Source organism: Panulirus ornatus, chromosome 15 (genome assembly GCF_036320965.1).
Source record: "Panulirus ornatus isolate Po-2019 chromosome 15, ASM3632096v1, whole genome shotgun sequence".
NCBI classification, from domain to species: Eukaryota; Metazoa; Arthropoda; class Malacostraca; order Decapoda; family Palinuridae; genus Panulirus; species Panulirus ornatus.
Genome location: NC_092238.1, coordinates 7276332 through 7293808, shown reverse-complemented (window position 1 = coordinate 7293808; position 17477 = coordinate 7276332). Strand labels below are relative to the sequence as shown.

General features: G+C 41.7%; 2 protein-coding genes across 3 annotated transcripts in view; one reads left to right on the top strand and one right to left on the bottom strand.

Annotated features, from left to right (window-relative positions):
- The window catches only part of LOC139753718 (zinc finger CCHC-type and RNA-binding motif-containing protein 1-like), a 95501-nt gene that overhangs the window by 34114 nt on the left and 43910 nt on the right, over positions 1 to 17477 (top strand). The gene's annotated exons all lie outside the window — the stretch shown is intronic.
- LOC139753716 (probable G-protein coupled receptor Mth-like 1) overlaps positions 15224 to 17477 on the bottom strand; it is a 37626-nt gene continuing 35372 nt past the window's right edge. The window contains exon 8 of the mRNA XM_071670452.1: positions 15224 to 16104. Within this exon, the coding sequence (XP_071526553.1) occupies positions 15879 to 16104 (226 nt within the window). The 3' untranslated portion in view covers positions 15224 to 15878. The remainder of the gene's footprint in view (positions 16105 to 17477) is intronic.

The window sequence follows — 17477 nt, the reverse complement described above, 5'->3', positions numbered from 1 at the left end:
GGAGTGAAAAAGATTTTGAGTGATCGGGGCCTGAACATGCAGGAGGGTGAAAAGCGGGCGAGGAATAGAGGGAATTGGATCGATGTGGTATACCGGGGTCGACGTGCTGTCAGTGGATTGAATCAGGGCATGTGAAGCATCTGGGGTAAACCATTGAAAGTTTTGTGGGGCTTGGATGTGGGCAGGGAGCTGTGGTTTTGGTGCATTATTACATGACAGCTAGAGACTGAGTGTGAACGAATGGGGCCTTTGTTGTCTTTTCCTAGCACTACCTCGCACACTTGAGGGGGGAGGGGGTTGTTATTCCATGTGTGGCAAGGTGGCGATGGGAAAAAATAAGGGCAGACAGTATGAATTATGTACATGTGTATATATGTATATGTCTGTGTGTGTATATACATGCGTACATTGAGATGTATAGGTATGTATGTTTGCACGTGTGGACATGTATGTGTATACATGTATATGTGGGTGGGTTGGGCCGTTCTTTCGTCTGTTTCCTTGCGCTACCTCGCTGATGTGGGAGACAGCGACAAAGCAGGATAAATAGGAAAAATATATATTATTATATTTTATTATACTTTGTCACTGTCTCCTGCATTAGTGAGGTAGCGCTAGGAAACAGACGAAAGAATGGCCCAACCCACCCACATACACATGTATATACATACATGTCCACACACGCAAATATACATACCTATACATCTCAATGTACACATATATATACACACACAGACTTCTTTTCTTTTTTTCATACTATTCGCCATTTCCCGCGTTAGCAAGGTAGCGTTAAGAACAGAGGACTGGGCCTCTGAGGGAATATCCTCACCTGGCCTCGTTCTCTGTTCCCTCTTTTGGAAAATCAAAAAAAAATGAGAGGGGAGGATTTCCAGCCCCCCCGCTCCCTCCCATTTTAGTCGCCTTCTACGACACGCAGGGAATACGTGGGAAGTATTCTTTCTCCCCTATCCCCAGGATAGACATATACATATATACACATGTACATAATTCATACTGTCTGCCTTTATTTATTCCCATCGCCACCCCGCCACACATGGAATAACAACTCCCTCCCCCTCATGTATGCGAGGTAGCACTAGGAAAAGACAACAAAGGCCCCATTCGTTCACACTCAGTCTCTAGCTGTCATGTAATAATGCACCCAAACCACAGCTCCCTTTCCACATCCAGGCCCCACAGAACTTTCCATGGTTTATCCCAGACGCTTCACATGCCCTGGTTTGATCCATTGACAGCACATCAACCCCGGTATACCACATCGTTCCAATTCACTCTATTCCTTGCACGCCTTTCACCCTCCTGCATGTTCAGGCCCCGATCACTCAAAATCTTTTTCACTCCATCTTTCCACCTTAAATTTGGTCTCCCACTTCTCGTTCCCTCCACCTCTGACACATATATCCTCTTGGTCAATCTTTCCTCACTCATTCTCTCCATGTGACCAAACCATTTCAAAACACCCTCTTCTGCTCTCTCAACCACACTTTTTATTTCCACACATCTCTCTTACCCTTACATTACTTACTCGATCAAACCACCTCACACCACATATTGTCCTCAAACACTTCATTTCCAGCACATCCACCCTTCTGCGCACAACTCTATCCATAGCCCACGCCTCGCAGCCATACAACATTGTTGGAACCACTGTTCCTTCAAACATACCCATTTTTGCTTTCCGAGATAACATTCTCGACTTCCACATTCTTCAAGGCTCCCATAATTTTCGCCCCCTCCCCCACCCTATGATTCACTTCTGCTTCCATGGTTCCATCCGCTGCCAGATCCACTCCCAGATATCTAAAACACTTCACTTCCTCCAGTTTTTCTCCATTCAAACTTACCTCCCAATTGACTTGACCCTCAACCCTACTGTACTTAATAACCTTGCTCTTATTCACATTTACCCTTAACTTTCTTCTTTCACACACTTTACCAAACTCAGTCACCAGCTTCTGCAGTTTCTCACATGAATCAGCCACCAGCGCTGTATCATCAGCGAAAAACAACTGACTCACTTCCCAAGCTCTCTCATGCACAACAGACTGCATACTTGTCCCTCTTTCCAAAACTCTTGCATTCACCTCCCTAACAACCCCATCCATAAACAAATTAAACAACCATGGAGACATCACACACCCCTGCCGCAAACCTACATTCACTGAGAACCAATCACTTTCCTCTCTTCCTACACGTACACATGCCTTACATCCTAGATAGAAACTTTTCACTGCTTCTAACAACTTGCCTCCCACACCATATATTCTTAATACCTTCCACAGCGCATCTCTATCAACTCTATCATATGCCTTCTCCAGATCCAGATCCAATATATATATACATATATATATTTTTTTTTTTTTTTTTTTTTTTTTTTTTTTTTTTTTTTATACTTTGTCGCTGTCTCCCGCGTTTGCGAGGTAGCGCAAGGAAACAGACGAAAGAAATGGCCCAACCCCCCCCCCATACACATGTACATACACACGTCCACACACGCAAATATACATACCTACACAGCTTTCCATGGTTTACCCCAGACGCTTCACAAAATTTTCGCCCCCTCCCCCACCCTATGATCCACTTCCGCTTCCATGGTTCCATCCGCTGACAGATCCACTCCCAGATATCTAAAACACTTCACTTCCTCCAGTTTTTCTCCATTCAAACTCACCTCCCAATATATATATATATATATATATATATATATATATATATATATATATATATTTTTCATTCATTTCATATATATATATATATATATATATATATATATATATATATATATATATATATATATATATATATTTTATATATATATATATATATATATATATATATATATATATATATATATATATATTTATTTTTATTATATTTTTTTATTATACTTTGTCGCTGTCTCCCGCGTTTGCGAGGTAGCGCAAGGAAACAGACGAAAGAAATGGCCCAACCCCCCCCCCATACACATGTATATACATACGTCCACACACGCAAATATACATACCTACACAGCTTTCCATGGTTTACCCCAGACGCTTCACATGCCCTGCTTCAATCCACTGACAGCACGTCAACCCCGGTATACCACATCGCTCCAATTCACTCTATTCCTTGCCCTCCTTTCACCCTCCTGCATGTTCAGGCCCCGATCACACAAAATCTTTTTCACTCCATCTTTCCACCTCCAATTTGGTCTCCCTCTTCTTGTTCCCTCCACCTCCGACACATATATCCTCTTGGTCAATCTTTCCTCACTCATCCTCTCCATGTGCCCAAACCACTTCAAAACACCCTCTTCTGCTCTCTCAACCACGCTCTTTTTATTTCCACACATCTCTCTTACCCTTACGTTACTCACTCGATCAAACCACCTCACACCACACATTGTCCTCAAACATCTCATTTCCAGCACATCCATCCTCCTGAGCACAACTCTATCCATAGCCCACGCCTCGCAACCATACAACATTGTTGGAACCACTATTCCTTCAAACATACCCATTTTTGCTTTCCGAGATAATGTTCTCGACTTCCACACATTCTTCAAGGCCCCCAGGATATATATATATATATATATGTATACACACTCAGACTTATACATATATACACATGTACATAATTCATACTGTCTGCCCTTATTCATTCCTGTCGCCACCCCGCCAGACATGAAATGACAGCCCTCTCCCCCCGCATGTGCACAAGGTAGCGCTAGGAAAAGACAACAAAGGCCACATTCGTTCACACTCAGTCTCCAGCTGTCATGTATAATGCACCGAAACCACAGCTCCCTTTCCACATCCAGACCCTACAAAACTTTCCATGGTTTACCCCAGATGCTTCACATGCCCTGGTTCAATCCATTGACAGCACGTCGACCCTGATATACCACATCTTTCCAATTCACTCTATTCCTTGCACGTTTTTCACCCTCCTGCATGTTCAGGCCCTGATCACTCAAAATCTTTTTCACTCCATCTTTCCACCTCCAATTTGGTCTCCCACTTCTCCTTGTTCCCTCCACCTCTGACACATATATCCTCTTTGTCAATCTTTCCTCACTCATTCTCTCCATGTGACCAGACCATTTCAAAACACCCTCTTCTGCTCTCTCAACCACACTCTTTACCACCACACATCTCTCTTACCCTATTATTACTTACTCGATCAAACCACCTTGCACCACATATCCTCAAACATCTCATTTCGGCACATCCACCCTCCTCCGCACAACTCTATCTATAGCCCATGCTTCGCAACCATATAACATTGTTGGAACCACTATTCCTTCAAACATACCCATTTTTGCTCTCCAAGATAATGTTCTCACCTGCAGTATCTCCCCCAAATCAGCCACCAGTGATGTATCATCAGCAAACAACAACTGACACTTCCCAAGCCCTCTCATCTACAACAGCCTACATACTTGCCCCTCTCTCCAAAACTCTTCCATTCACCTGCCTAACAACCCCATCCATAAACAAATTAAACAGCCATGGAAGCATCACACACCCTGCTTTCCTCTCTTTCTACTCGTACTCATGCCTTACATCCTAGATAAAAACTTTTCACTGCTTCTAGCAACTTACCTCCCACACCATATACTCTTAATACCTTCCACAGAGCATCTCTATCAACTCTATCATATGCCTTCTCCAGATCCATAAATGCTACATACAAATCATCTGCTTTTCTAAGTATTTCTCACATACATTCTTCAAAGCAAAAACCTATCCACACATCCTCTACCACTTCTGAAACCACACTGTTTCTCCCCAATCTGGTGCTCTGTTCATACCTTGACCCTCTTGACCAATACCCTCCCATATAATTTACCAGGAATACTCAACAAACTTATACCTCTGTAATTTGAGCACTCACTCTTATCCCCTTTGCCTTTGTACAATGGCACTATGCACGCATTCTGCCAATCCTCAGGCACCTCACCATGAGTCATACATACATTAAATAACCTTACCAACCAGTCAACAATGCAGTCACCCCCTTTTTTAATAGATTCCACTGCAATACCATCCAAACCTGCTGCCTTGCCGGCTTTCATCTTCCGCAAAGCTTTTACTACCTCTTCTCTGTTTACCAAATCATTTTCCCTAACCCTCTCACTTTGCACACCACCTCGACCAAAACACCCTATATCTGCCACTCTATCATCAAACACATTCAACAAACCTTCAAAATACTCACTTCATCTCCTTCTCACATCACCACTATTTGTTATCACCCTCCCATTAGTGCCCTTCACTGAAGTTCCCATTTGCTCCCTTGTCTTATGCACTTTATTTACCTCCTTCCAGAACATCTTTTTATTCTCCCTAAAATTTAATGATACTCTCTCACCCCAACTCTCATTTGCCCTTTTTCACCTCTTGCACCTTTCTCTTGACCTCCTGTCTCTTTCTTTTATACATTTCCCACTCAATTGCATTTTTTCCCTGCAAAAATCGTCCAACATCTTTTTATTTTCCCTAAAATTTCTTCATACTCTCTCACCCCAACTCTCATTTGCCCTCTTTTTCACCTCTTGCACCTTTCTCTTGACCTCTTGCCTCTTTCTTTTATACATCTCCCAGTCATTTACACTATTTCCCTGCAAAAATCGTCCAAATGCCTCTCTCTTCTCCCACTAATAATCTTAGTTCTTCATCCCACCACTCACTTCCCTTTCTAATCTGCCCACCTCCCACCTTTCTCATGCCACATATATTTCTTATACTTATTTATTATACTTAGTCACTGTCTCCCGCATTAGCGAGGTAGCACAAGGAAACAGATGAAAGAATGGCCCAACCCACCCACATACACATGTATAGACCTAAACGCCACACAAGCATGGCCCAACCCACCCACATACACATGTATATACCTAAACGCCCACACAAGCACATGTTCATACCTATACATTTCAACATATACATACATATACATACACAGGCATAAACATATATTCACATGCTTATATTTATACTTGCTGCCATCATCCATTCCGATCTCCACCCCGCCACACATGAAAAACAGCACCCCCCCACGCGTGTGCATGAGGTAGCACTAGGAAAAGACATCAAAGGCCACATTCATTCACACTCAGTCTCTAGCTGTCTTGTGTAATGCACCAAAACCACAGCTCCCTTTCTACATCCAGGCCCCGCAAAACTTTCCATGAATTACCCCAGACACTTCACATGCCCTGGTTCAATCCACTGACAGCACGTCGACCCCAGTATACCACATCATTCCAGTTCACTCTATTCCTTGCATGCCTTTCACCCTCCTGTATGCTCAGGCCCCGAGTGCACAAAATGTTTTTCACTCCATCCTTCCACCTCGAGTTTGGTCTCCCACTTCTCCTTGTTCCCTCCACCTCTGACACATATATCCTTTTTGTCAATCTTTCCTCACTCATTCTCTCCATGTGACCAAACCATTTCAATACACCCTCTTCTGCTCTCTCAACCACACTCTTTTTATTACCACACATCTCTTACCCTTTCATTACTTACTCGATCAAACCACATCACACCACATATTATCCTCAAACATTTAATTTCCAACACATCCACCTTCCTCCGCACAACCCTATCTATAGCCCATGCCTCGCAACCATGTAACATTGTTGGAACCGCTATTCCTTCAAACATACCTATTTTTGCTCTCTGAGATAACATTCTCGCCTTCTACACAATTTTCAGTGCCCTCAGAACCTTCACCCCCTCCCCCACCGTGTGACTCACTTCTGTTTCCATGGTTCCATCCGCTACCAAATCCACTCCCAGATATCTAAAACACTTCACTTCCTCTAGTTTTCCTCCATTCAAATTTACCTCCCAATTAGCTTGTTCTTCAACCCTACTGAACCTAATTACCTTGCTCTTATTCACATTCCCTCTCAGCTTTTACCAATCTCAGTCACCAACTTCTGCAGTTTCCTCACCCGAATCAGCCACCAGTGCTGTATCATCAGCAAACAACAACTGACTCACTTCTCAAGCCCTCTCATCCACAACAGACTGCATTCTTGCCCCTCTCTCCAAAACTCCCTAACAACCTCCCTAACTACCCCATCCATGAACAAATTAAACAGTTTTTCTTCTTTCACACACTACCAAACCCATTTACTTCTTTGTAAATGGGTTTGAGAAGAAGAGAAAGGTGGTTGTAATGCATGATATGAGTGCAAACGTAGGATGTGATAAATTGGTAAAGTGCCCAAAATAAATGAGAGTGGAAGTTATCTTGTTAATGCCTGTGCTGAGAGGGATTTATTCCTAGCAGACACATTTTTTTCAGCACAAGATAATCCACAGATGTATATGGATGAGAAATAATGGAAGAGAAGAATAAAATGGGTTTGGTTGACTGTGGTAGTGGATGAAACTTACAAAAGGTTGTGCTGGATGCTAAGAGTTGTGAGAGGATTCTTTTTCAGACTATTTTCCATTTCTTGTGGTGATGAGGATCTGGGAGAAGTGGGGGTATGGTGTTAGAAAGTCTTTTCCAAGTGCTACCTTGCACACATGGGGGGGAGATGTTTGTCATTTCATGTGTGGCGGGGTGGTGATGGAAATGAATAAAGGCGGCAAGTATGAATTATTTACGTGTATATATGTATATGTTTGTGTATGTATATATATGCATATGTTGAAATGTATAGGTATGTATATGTGCATGTGTGAACCTGTATGTATATACATGTGTATGTGGATGGGTTGGGCCATTCTTTCATCTGTTTCCTTGTGCTGCCTTGCTAATGCGGGAGACAGCGACAAAGTATAATAAATAAAAAATATATATGTATATAACAGACTGCAAGTATGCAGTCTGTTGTGGATGAGAGGGCTTGGGAAGTGAGTCAGATGTTGTTCGCTGATGATACTGCGCTGGTGGCTGATTCGGGTGAGAAACTGCAGAAGCTGGTGACTGAATTTGGTGAAGTGTGTGAAAGAAGAAAGCTAAGGGTAAATGTGAATAAGAACAAGGTTATTAGGTACAGTAGGGTTGAGGGACAAGTCAATTGGGAGGTAAGTTTGAATGGAGAAAAACTGGAGGAAGTGAAGTGTTTTAGATATCTGGGGGTGGATTTGGCAGCGGATGGAACCATGAAAGCTGAAGTGAGTCATAGGGTGGGGGAGGGGGCGAAATTTCTGGGAGCGTTGAAAAATGCGAGGAAAGCAAGAACCTTATCTCAGCAAGCAAAAATGGGTATTTTTGAAGGAATAGTGGTTCCGACAATGTTACATGGTTGTGAGGCGTGGGCTATAGATAAGAGTTGTGCAGAGGAGGGTGGATGTGCTTGGAAATGAGATGTTTTAGGACAATATGTGGTGTGAGGTGGTTTGACCAAGTAAGTAATGAAAGGGTAAGAGAGATGTGTGGTAATAAAAAGAGTGTGGTTGAGAGAGCAGAAGAGGGTGTTTTGAAATGGTTTGGTCACATGGAGAAAATGAGTGAGGAAAGATTGACAAAGAGGATATATGTGTCAGAGGTGGAGGGAACGAGGAGAAGTGGGAGACCAAATTGGAGGTGGAAAGATGGAGTGAAAAAGATTTTGAGTGATTGGGGCCTGAACATGCAGGAGGGTGAAAGGTGTGCAAGGAATAGAGTGAATTGGAACGATGTTTTATACCAGGGCCGATGTGCTGTCAATGGATTGAACCAGGGCATGTGAAGCATCTTGGGTAAACCATGGAAAGATTTGTGGGCCTGGATGTGGAAAGGGAGCTGTGGTTTTGGTGCATTATACACGACAACTAGAGACCGAGTGTGAATGAATGTGGCCTTTGTTGTCTTTTCCTAGTGCTACCTCGGGCACATGCGGCGGGAGGGGGTTGTCATTTTATGTGTGGCGGGGTGGCGACAGGAATGGATAAGGGCAGACTATGAATTATGTACATGTGTATATATGTATATGTCTGTGTGTGTATATATATGTATATGTTGAGATATATAGGTATGTATATGTGCGTGTGTGGGTGTATGTATATATATATGTTGAGATATATAGGTATGTATATGTGTGTGTGTGTGTGGACGTGTATGTATATACATGTGTATGTTGGTGGGTTGGGCCATTCTTTCGTCTGTTTCCTTGTGCTACCTCTCTGACGCGGGAGACAGCAACAAAGTATAATAAATATTATATTTTATTTCATTTTTGATTATACTTTACTGCTTTCTCCCGTGTCAGCGAGGTAGCGCAAGGAAACAGATGGGGAATGGCCCTACCCACCCACTCACACGCATACATATACATATGCATTTCAATGTGTACATAACTTATACATACACAGACATGTACATACATGCACATGTACAGATTCATACTTGCTGCCTTCAACCATTCCCGTTGTCAACCTGCAACACATGAAAATAGCATCCCCCCTCCCCCACCAGCTAGGTAGCATCAGGAAAAAGAAAAAAAAGCCACATTTGTTCACACACAGTCTGTAGCTGACATGTGTAATGCACTGAAACCACAGCTCCCTTTCCACATCCAGGCCCCACAGACCTTTCCATGGTTTATCCCAGATGCTTCATATGCCCTCGTTCAATCCATTGACAGCATGTCGACCCCAGTATACCACATTGTTCCAATTCACTCTATTCCTTGCACACCTTTCACCCTCCTGTATGTTCAGGCCCATCACTCAAAATCTTTTTCACTCCATCCTTCCACCTCTGACATGTATATCCTCTTTTTTCAATCTTTCCTCACTCATTCTCTCCATGTGTCCAAACCATTTCTACACACCCTCTTTTATTACCACACATCTCTCTCTCCCTTTCATTACTTAATCAAACCGCCTAACACCACATAGTGTCCTCAAACATTTCATTTCCAACACATCCACCCTCCTCCGCTCAACCCTTTCTATAGCCCATGCCTCGCAGGGATTGTATGAAAATATATTTATAAAGAGAAGGCCTTTATTAGGACATTTAGTTGCTTTCCTGTCTCAGCTAACATAAGAATTTTTTTTTTAAAATAGTCTTTTTGTAATTTTCATGAAAAATCTGTTCAGTGCAAGAAGTCAAAACCTTTGACTGTCATATGTTAAAAATTGTACTTGTGTTTATTATTTATATATATTTATATATTTATTTTCAACAATGTTGTATGGTTGTGAGGCGTGGGATATGGATAGAGTTGTGGGCAGGAGGGTGGATGTGCTGGAAATGAGAACTTTGAGGACAATATGTGGTGTGAGGTGGTTTGATCGAGTAAGTAATGTAAGAGAGCAGAAGAGGGTGTTTTGAAATGGTTTGTGCACATGGAGAGAATGAGTGAGGAAAGATTGACCAAGAGGATATATGTGTCAGAGGTGAAGGGAACGAGGAGAAGTGGGAGACCAAATTGGAGGTGGAAAGATGGAGTGAAAAAGATTTTGAGTGATCGGGGCCTGAACATGCAGGAGGGTGAAAGGCGAGCAAGGAATAGAGTGCATTGGATCGATGTGGTATACCGGGGACGACGTGCTCTCAATGGATTCAATCAGGGCATGTGAAGCGTCTGGGGTAAACCATGGAAAGTTCTGTGGGGCCTGGATGTGGAGGGGGAGCTGTGGTTTCGGGCATTATTACGTGGCAGCTGGGGACTAAGTGTGAACGAATGGGGCCTTTGTTGTCTTTTCCTAGCGCTACCTCGCACACGAGGGGGGAGGGGGATGTTATTCCATGTGTGGCGAGGTGGCGATGGGAATAAATAAAGACAGACAGTATGAATTATGTACATGTGTATATATGTATATGTCTGTGTGTGTATATATATGTGTACATTGAGATGTATAGGTATGTGTATTTGCGTGTGTGGACGTGTATGTGTATACATGTGTATGGGGGTGGGTTGGGCCATTTCTTTCGTCTGTTTCCTTGCGCTACCTCGCAAACACGGGAGACAGCGACAAAGCAAAATAAATATAAATGAATATTTATTTATCCCATGGGATAGGGGAGAAAGAATACTTCCCACGCATTCCTCACGTGTCGTAGAAGGCGACTAAAGAGGATGGGAGCAGGAGGCGAGAAACCCTCCTCTCCTCGTATTTTAACTTTCTAGAAGGGGAAACAGAAGGAGTCACGCAGGGAGTGCTCATCCTCCTTGAAGGCTCAGATTGGGGTGTCTAAATGTGTGTGGATGTAACCAAGATGAGAGAAAAAAGGAGAGATAGGTAGTATGTTTGAGGAAAGGAACCTGGATGTTTTGGCTCTAAGTGAAACGAAGCTCAAGGGTAAAGGGGAAGAGTGGTTTGGGAATGTCTTGGGAGTAAAGTCGGGGTTAGTGAGAGGACAAGAGCAAGGGAAGGAGTAGCACTACTCCTGAAACAGGAGTGGTGGGAGTATGTGATAGAGTGTAAGAAAGTAAACTCTAGATAGATATGGGTAAAATTGAAAGTTGATGGAGAGAGATGGGTGATTATTGGTGCATATGCACCTGAGCATGAGAAGAAAGATCATGAGAGGCAAGTGTTTTGGGAGCAGCTGAATGAATGTGTAAGTAGTTTTGATGCACAAGACTGGGTTATAGTGATGGGTGATTTGAATGCAAAGGTGAGTAATGTGGCAGTTGAGGGAATAATTGGTATACATGGGGTGTTCAGTGTTGTAAATGGAAATGGTGAAGAGCTTGTAGATTTATGTGCTGAAAAAGGACTGGTGATTGGGAATACCCGGTTTAAAAAGGGAGATATGCATAAGTATACGTATATAAGTAGGAGAGATGGCCAGAGAGCGTTATTGGATTACATGTTAATTGATAGGCGTGCGAAAGAGAGACTTTTGGACGGTAATGTACTGAGAGGTGCAACTGGAGGGATGTCTGATCATTATCTTGTGGAGGCAAAGGTGAAGATTTGTAGAGGTTTTCAGAAAAGAAGGGAGAATGTTGGGGTGAAGAGAGTGGTGAGAGTAAGTGAGCTTGGGAAGGAGACTTGTGTGAGGAAGTACCAGGAGAGACTGAGTACAGAATGGAAAAAGGTGAGAACAAAGGAGGTAAGGGGAGTGGGGGAGGAATGGAATGTATTTAGGGAAGCAGTGATGGCTTGCGCAAAAGATGTTTGTGGCATGAGAAGCGTGGGAGGTGGGCAGATTAGAAAGGGTAGTGAGTGGTGGAATGAAGAAGTAAGATTATTAGTGAAAGAGAAGAGAGAGGCATTTGGACGATTTTTACATGGAAATAATGCAAATGAGTAGGAGATGTATAAGAGAAAGAGGCAGGAGGTCAAGAGAAAGGTGCTAGAGGTGAAAAAGAGGGCAAATGAGAGTTAGGGTGAGAGAGTATCATTAAATTTTAGGGAGAATAAAAAGACGTTTTGGAAGGAGGTAAATAAAGTGTGTACGACAAGGGAACGAGTGGGAACTTCAGTGAAGCAGGCTAATGGGGAGGTGACAACAAGTAGTGGTGATGTGAGAAGGAGATGGAGTGAGTATTTTGAAGGTTTGTTGAATGTGTTTGATGATAGAGTGGCAGATATAGGGTGTTTTGGTCGAGGTGGTGTGCAAAGTGAGAGGGTTAGGGAAAATGATTTGGTAAACAGAGAAGAGGTAGTGAAAGCTTTGCGGAAGATGAAAGCCAGCAAGGCAGCGGGGTTGGATGGTATTGCAGTGGAATTTATTAAAAAAGGGGGTGACTGTATTGTTGGCTGGTTGGTAAGGTTATTTAATGTATGTATGACTCATGGTGAGGTGCCTGAGGATTGGCGGAATGCGTGCATAGTGCCATTATACAAAGGCAAAGGGGATAAGAGTGAGTGCTCAAATTACAGAGGTATAAGTTTGTTGAGTATTCCTGGTAAATTATATGGGAGGGTATTGATTGAGAGGGTGAAGGCATGTACAGAGCATCAGATTGGGGAAGAGCAGTGTGGTTTCAGAAGTGGTAGAGGATGTGTGGATCAGGTGTTTGCTTTGAAGAATGTATGTGAGAAATACTTAGAAAAGCAAATGGATTTGTATGTAGCATTTATGGACCTGGAGGAGGCATATGATAGAGTTGATAGAGATGCTCTGTGGAAGGTATTAAGAATATATGGCATGAGAGGCAAGTTGTTAGAAGCAGTGAAAAGTTTTTATCGAGGATGTAAGGCATGTGTACGTGTAGGAAGAGAGGAAAGTGATTGGTTCTCAGTGAATGTAGGTTTGCTGCAGGGGTGTGTGATGTCTCCATGGTTGTTTAATTTGTTTATGGATGGGGTTGTTAGGGAGGTGAATGCAAGAGTTTTGGAAAGAGGGGCAAGTATGCAGTCTGTTGTGGATCAGAGAGTGTGGGAAGTCAGTCAGTTGTTGTTTGCTGATGATACAGCGCTGGTGGCTGATTCATGTGAAAAACTGCAGAAGCTGGTGACTGAATTTGGTAAAGTGTGTGAGAGAAGAAAGTTGAGAGTAAATGTGAATAAGAGCATGGTTATTAAGTACAGTAGGGTTGAGTGCCAAGTCAATTGGGAGGTAAGTTTGAATGGAGAAAAACTGGAGGAAGTGAAGTGTTTTAGATACCTTGGAGTGGATTTGGCAGCAGATGGAACCATGGAAGCGGAAGTGAATCATAGGGTGGGGGAGGGGGCAAAAATTATGGGAGCATTGAAGAATGTGTGGAAGTCGAGAACATTATCTCGGAAAGCAAAAATGGGTATGTTTGAAGGAATAGTGGTTCCAACAATGTTGTATGGTTGCGAGGCGTGGGCTATGGATAGAGTTGTGCGCAGGAGGGTGGATGTGCTAGAAATGAGATGTTTGAGGACAATATGTGGTGTGAGGTGGTTTGATCGAGTAAGTAATAATAGGGTAAGAGTGATGTGTGGTAATGAAAAGAGTGTGGTTGAGAGAGCAGAAGAGGGTGTTTTGAAATGGTTTGGTCACATGGAGAGAATGAGTGAGGAAAGATTGACCAAGAGGATATATGTGTCAGAGGTGGAGGGAACGAGGAGAAGTGGGAGACCAAATTGGAGGTGGAAAGATGGAGTGAAAAAGATTTTGAGTGATCGGGGCCTGAACATGCAGGAGGGTGAAAGGCGTGCAAGGAATAGAGTGAATTGGAACGAAGTAGTATACCGGGCTGACGTGCTGTCAATGGATTGAACCAGGGCATGTGAAGCGTCTGGGGTAAACCATAGAAAGTTCTGTGGGGCCTGGATGTGGAAAGGGAGCTGTGGTTTCAGTGCATTATTACATGACAGCTAAAGACTGAGTGTGAACGAATGGGGCCTTTGTTGTCTTTTCCTAGCACTACCTCGCACACATGAGGGGGGAGGGGGTTGTTATTACATGTGTGGCGGGTTGGCGATGGGAATGAATAAAGGCAGACAGTATGAATTATGTGCACGTGTATATATGTATATGTCTGTGTGTGTATATACATCTATACGTTGAGATGTATAGGTATGTATATTTGCATGTGTGGACGTGTATGTGTATACATGTGTATGTGGTTGGTTGGGCCATTCTTTCGTCTGTTTCCTTGCGCTACCTCGCTAACGCGGGAGACAGCGACAAAGGAAAATGAAATATATAAATATTATTTATTTTGCTTTGTCGCTGTCTCCTGTGTTAGCGAGGTAGCGCAAGGAAACAGACAAAAGAATGGCCCAACCCACCCACATACACATACATGTCCACACACGCAAATATACATACTTATACATTGCAATGTACACATATATATACACATACAGACATGTACATATATACACATGTACATAATTCATACTTTCTGCGTTTATTTATTCCCATCGCCACCTTGCCACACATGGAATAACAACCCCCTCCCCCCTCATGTGTGAGAGGTAGCTCTAGGAAAAGACAACAAAGGCCCCATTTGTTCAACCTCAGTGTCTAGCTGTCATGTAATAATGCACCATTATTTTCATTAAGTCTAGTCACCATTTTGTTGAGGGTGACATCAGGTGTAAACTGCTTCCAACTTCACAAAAAGAATACACCTTAACACTCTTGTAATCAATTTGCTCACCCCTTGTCTGTCTATTGTTATACATTCTACATTGTAAAAGATTCACTTCTCTGTAGTTCACACTATGTTACCTTCTCATATCTTCAGTCTTTATCATTCCATTTCCAACTATACCCTATACATTACTTCAGATAGAAATAAATGCTCCCCTTACAAAAAGAATTGGCATTACCAAATGACTGCTATGAACACGTATAATAATAAGAGGGGCAAGAATGAAAACAAATATGATAAAGCTGCTGAAATTTATTTATACCTTCACCAATTAGTACTGATCATCCAATGAAAGCATATTTCACCAAAAATCAATTATTAAGCAAAGTTTCTGCAACCATGTTATCATAAAGAAATCATACTGTAAAATAAAACTTTGAATTAAAGGAAAATACATCACTGAATTCCATTATTTCATATGAAAGTTGCTACTGAAAGGCTTGCCTCTCAATAATTCTTGTATGGAAAAATCAACCTTTGTTGGTCTGAATGCAGCAATGGTAAATCTAGTTACTGCAGTTTTACTATATCTTAGATATTACAGGACAGGAGTCATAAACTGCCTTATATTTTTTCTGATTGTACTTGAATCACAGTGTCATATTGATTCTCTTCTGGAACATAAACAATTCGAAATTATATTATTAGTAATTATGGTTTCATATCTCCAATTGACATTTTATTACTGAACCAATACTTATAAGCTGAAAATGTTTAAAAAAAAATAATCACTGATAATAGTAGATGATGTACTTTGAGTAAGACCATGCTACTAATATTCTCAGCCATACAGAATGATGAGGACCTTTAGACTATGTTACAGGGAATGATGTTAAAGTACAAGAAAGTTTCACTGACAAATTTGAGACACTGGAGAATGACCAACAGTTTTCTACTGACATGGACTGCCATTATGCTTGTGGGAACCGATGTGATATGACATTCCATTCTTTACAGAGAATGAATGAGTCACCTTCCATAACGTAATTTTGAGCTGCTTTCCTGCCACAGGAATCTTACGAAATTTTTTCATGATGTGTCTGCGCTTACTCCTATTTGCTATAAAGATTACGAAGATGAATAAACCTTGAAGTGAGTTCAGGATATCAGTCACAGCCCTGAGGAGAAAAAGAAAACATTATGAAGTATGATTTGGACATGAAGCACAATTTTAAAAGCATTTATCATCTGTTACACATGAATATGAAACTAGAGACTGGCACACATAAATGTTTGCGAGCGAATAGTGTTACTGTCACTGACACATGCATATATTCGGTTTATTTGCGAGTATAAAGAATTGGGAATAAACATTCAACTCATGAGTTTTGTAAAAAATAATCGATGGCCAACAGAAAGCTGCATGCACACCATTAGTAGGTTTCTACCAAATCACAAAATTTCAGTTTAATCCACTGACAACTGTGAGAGGGGGACTGATTACAGACAATAGGTACTGTTATTAATAAAGCATCTAAAACACATGATAAACTTTGAAGAGAATTCCTTGTGGTCACTTGCACACAACCTACTATATAACCTTAGACGAGATGAGTATATGAAATACAGATGCTCCCAACCTACAACCATCAGTATATACAACCAGAAAAAATAAAAATTACGCTTGGTCATACATCTGCCAATGCCAATGGCTTTGAGCATACGATAGTGAATGTCAGATGGTCCTGGCATTATGTACATCACAGCACCTCTCTTGCTTTCAATTACCATTCAGTAAGTGACCATTATTCAAGTGAATCTAACAAATTTTTGTGCTGGATTAAAACATTTTTGTATTGAACCCCAAAGATAATGAGCAAGAGGAAAAACCCATCACAAGTTGATAGATCTGGTAAGACACCAAAGAAGGTGCTTGATTTGGAATTGAAAATGAAGGTAATCACCTAATACGAAGGAGAAAAAAAGGTAATTTGACTGCACATGATCTACAGTCGTTCCATTCAATGGTCTCCACAGTGTTAAAGGACAAAGAAAAGCAGTGAAAGGTTCGGCAAGTATGAAGTCTGAGATAATAACAAGGCAAAGGCCTCATCCATGAAATGGAAAAGTTGTTGATGCTGTGGACTGAAGATCAAATTCAAAAACATGTACCACTAAGCTTACTAACAATTCAAGCAAATGCTAGAAGTCTTTTTGAGAATTTGAAGGAGTGAACGGGAGAGGATTACATCAAGAACTTCACTTTAAAAGAAGGTATAGCTTGTACAACATTCAAGTCAAAATGAAGCAGCAAGTGCTGATGAAAGAAATTCCAAAAAGTTCATTGAAAGTTTGTATAAATCAATCCATGAACTAAAGAATCTTAGATATGAGGCAAAAAAAAAACTACAGAATCATATAACAAAGCTGGCAAATAAAAAACTAGATAATCATAACATAAACTCAGTAGGATAAAAGCATGTTGTACAGGTATAGGAATTCTACATCCCATGCTGACACATCCATTTCGAGATCCGACTGGTCAGTCAAT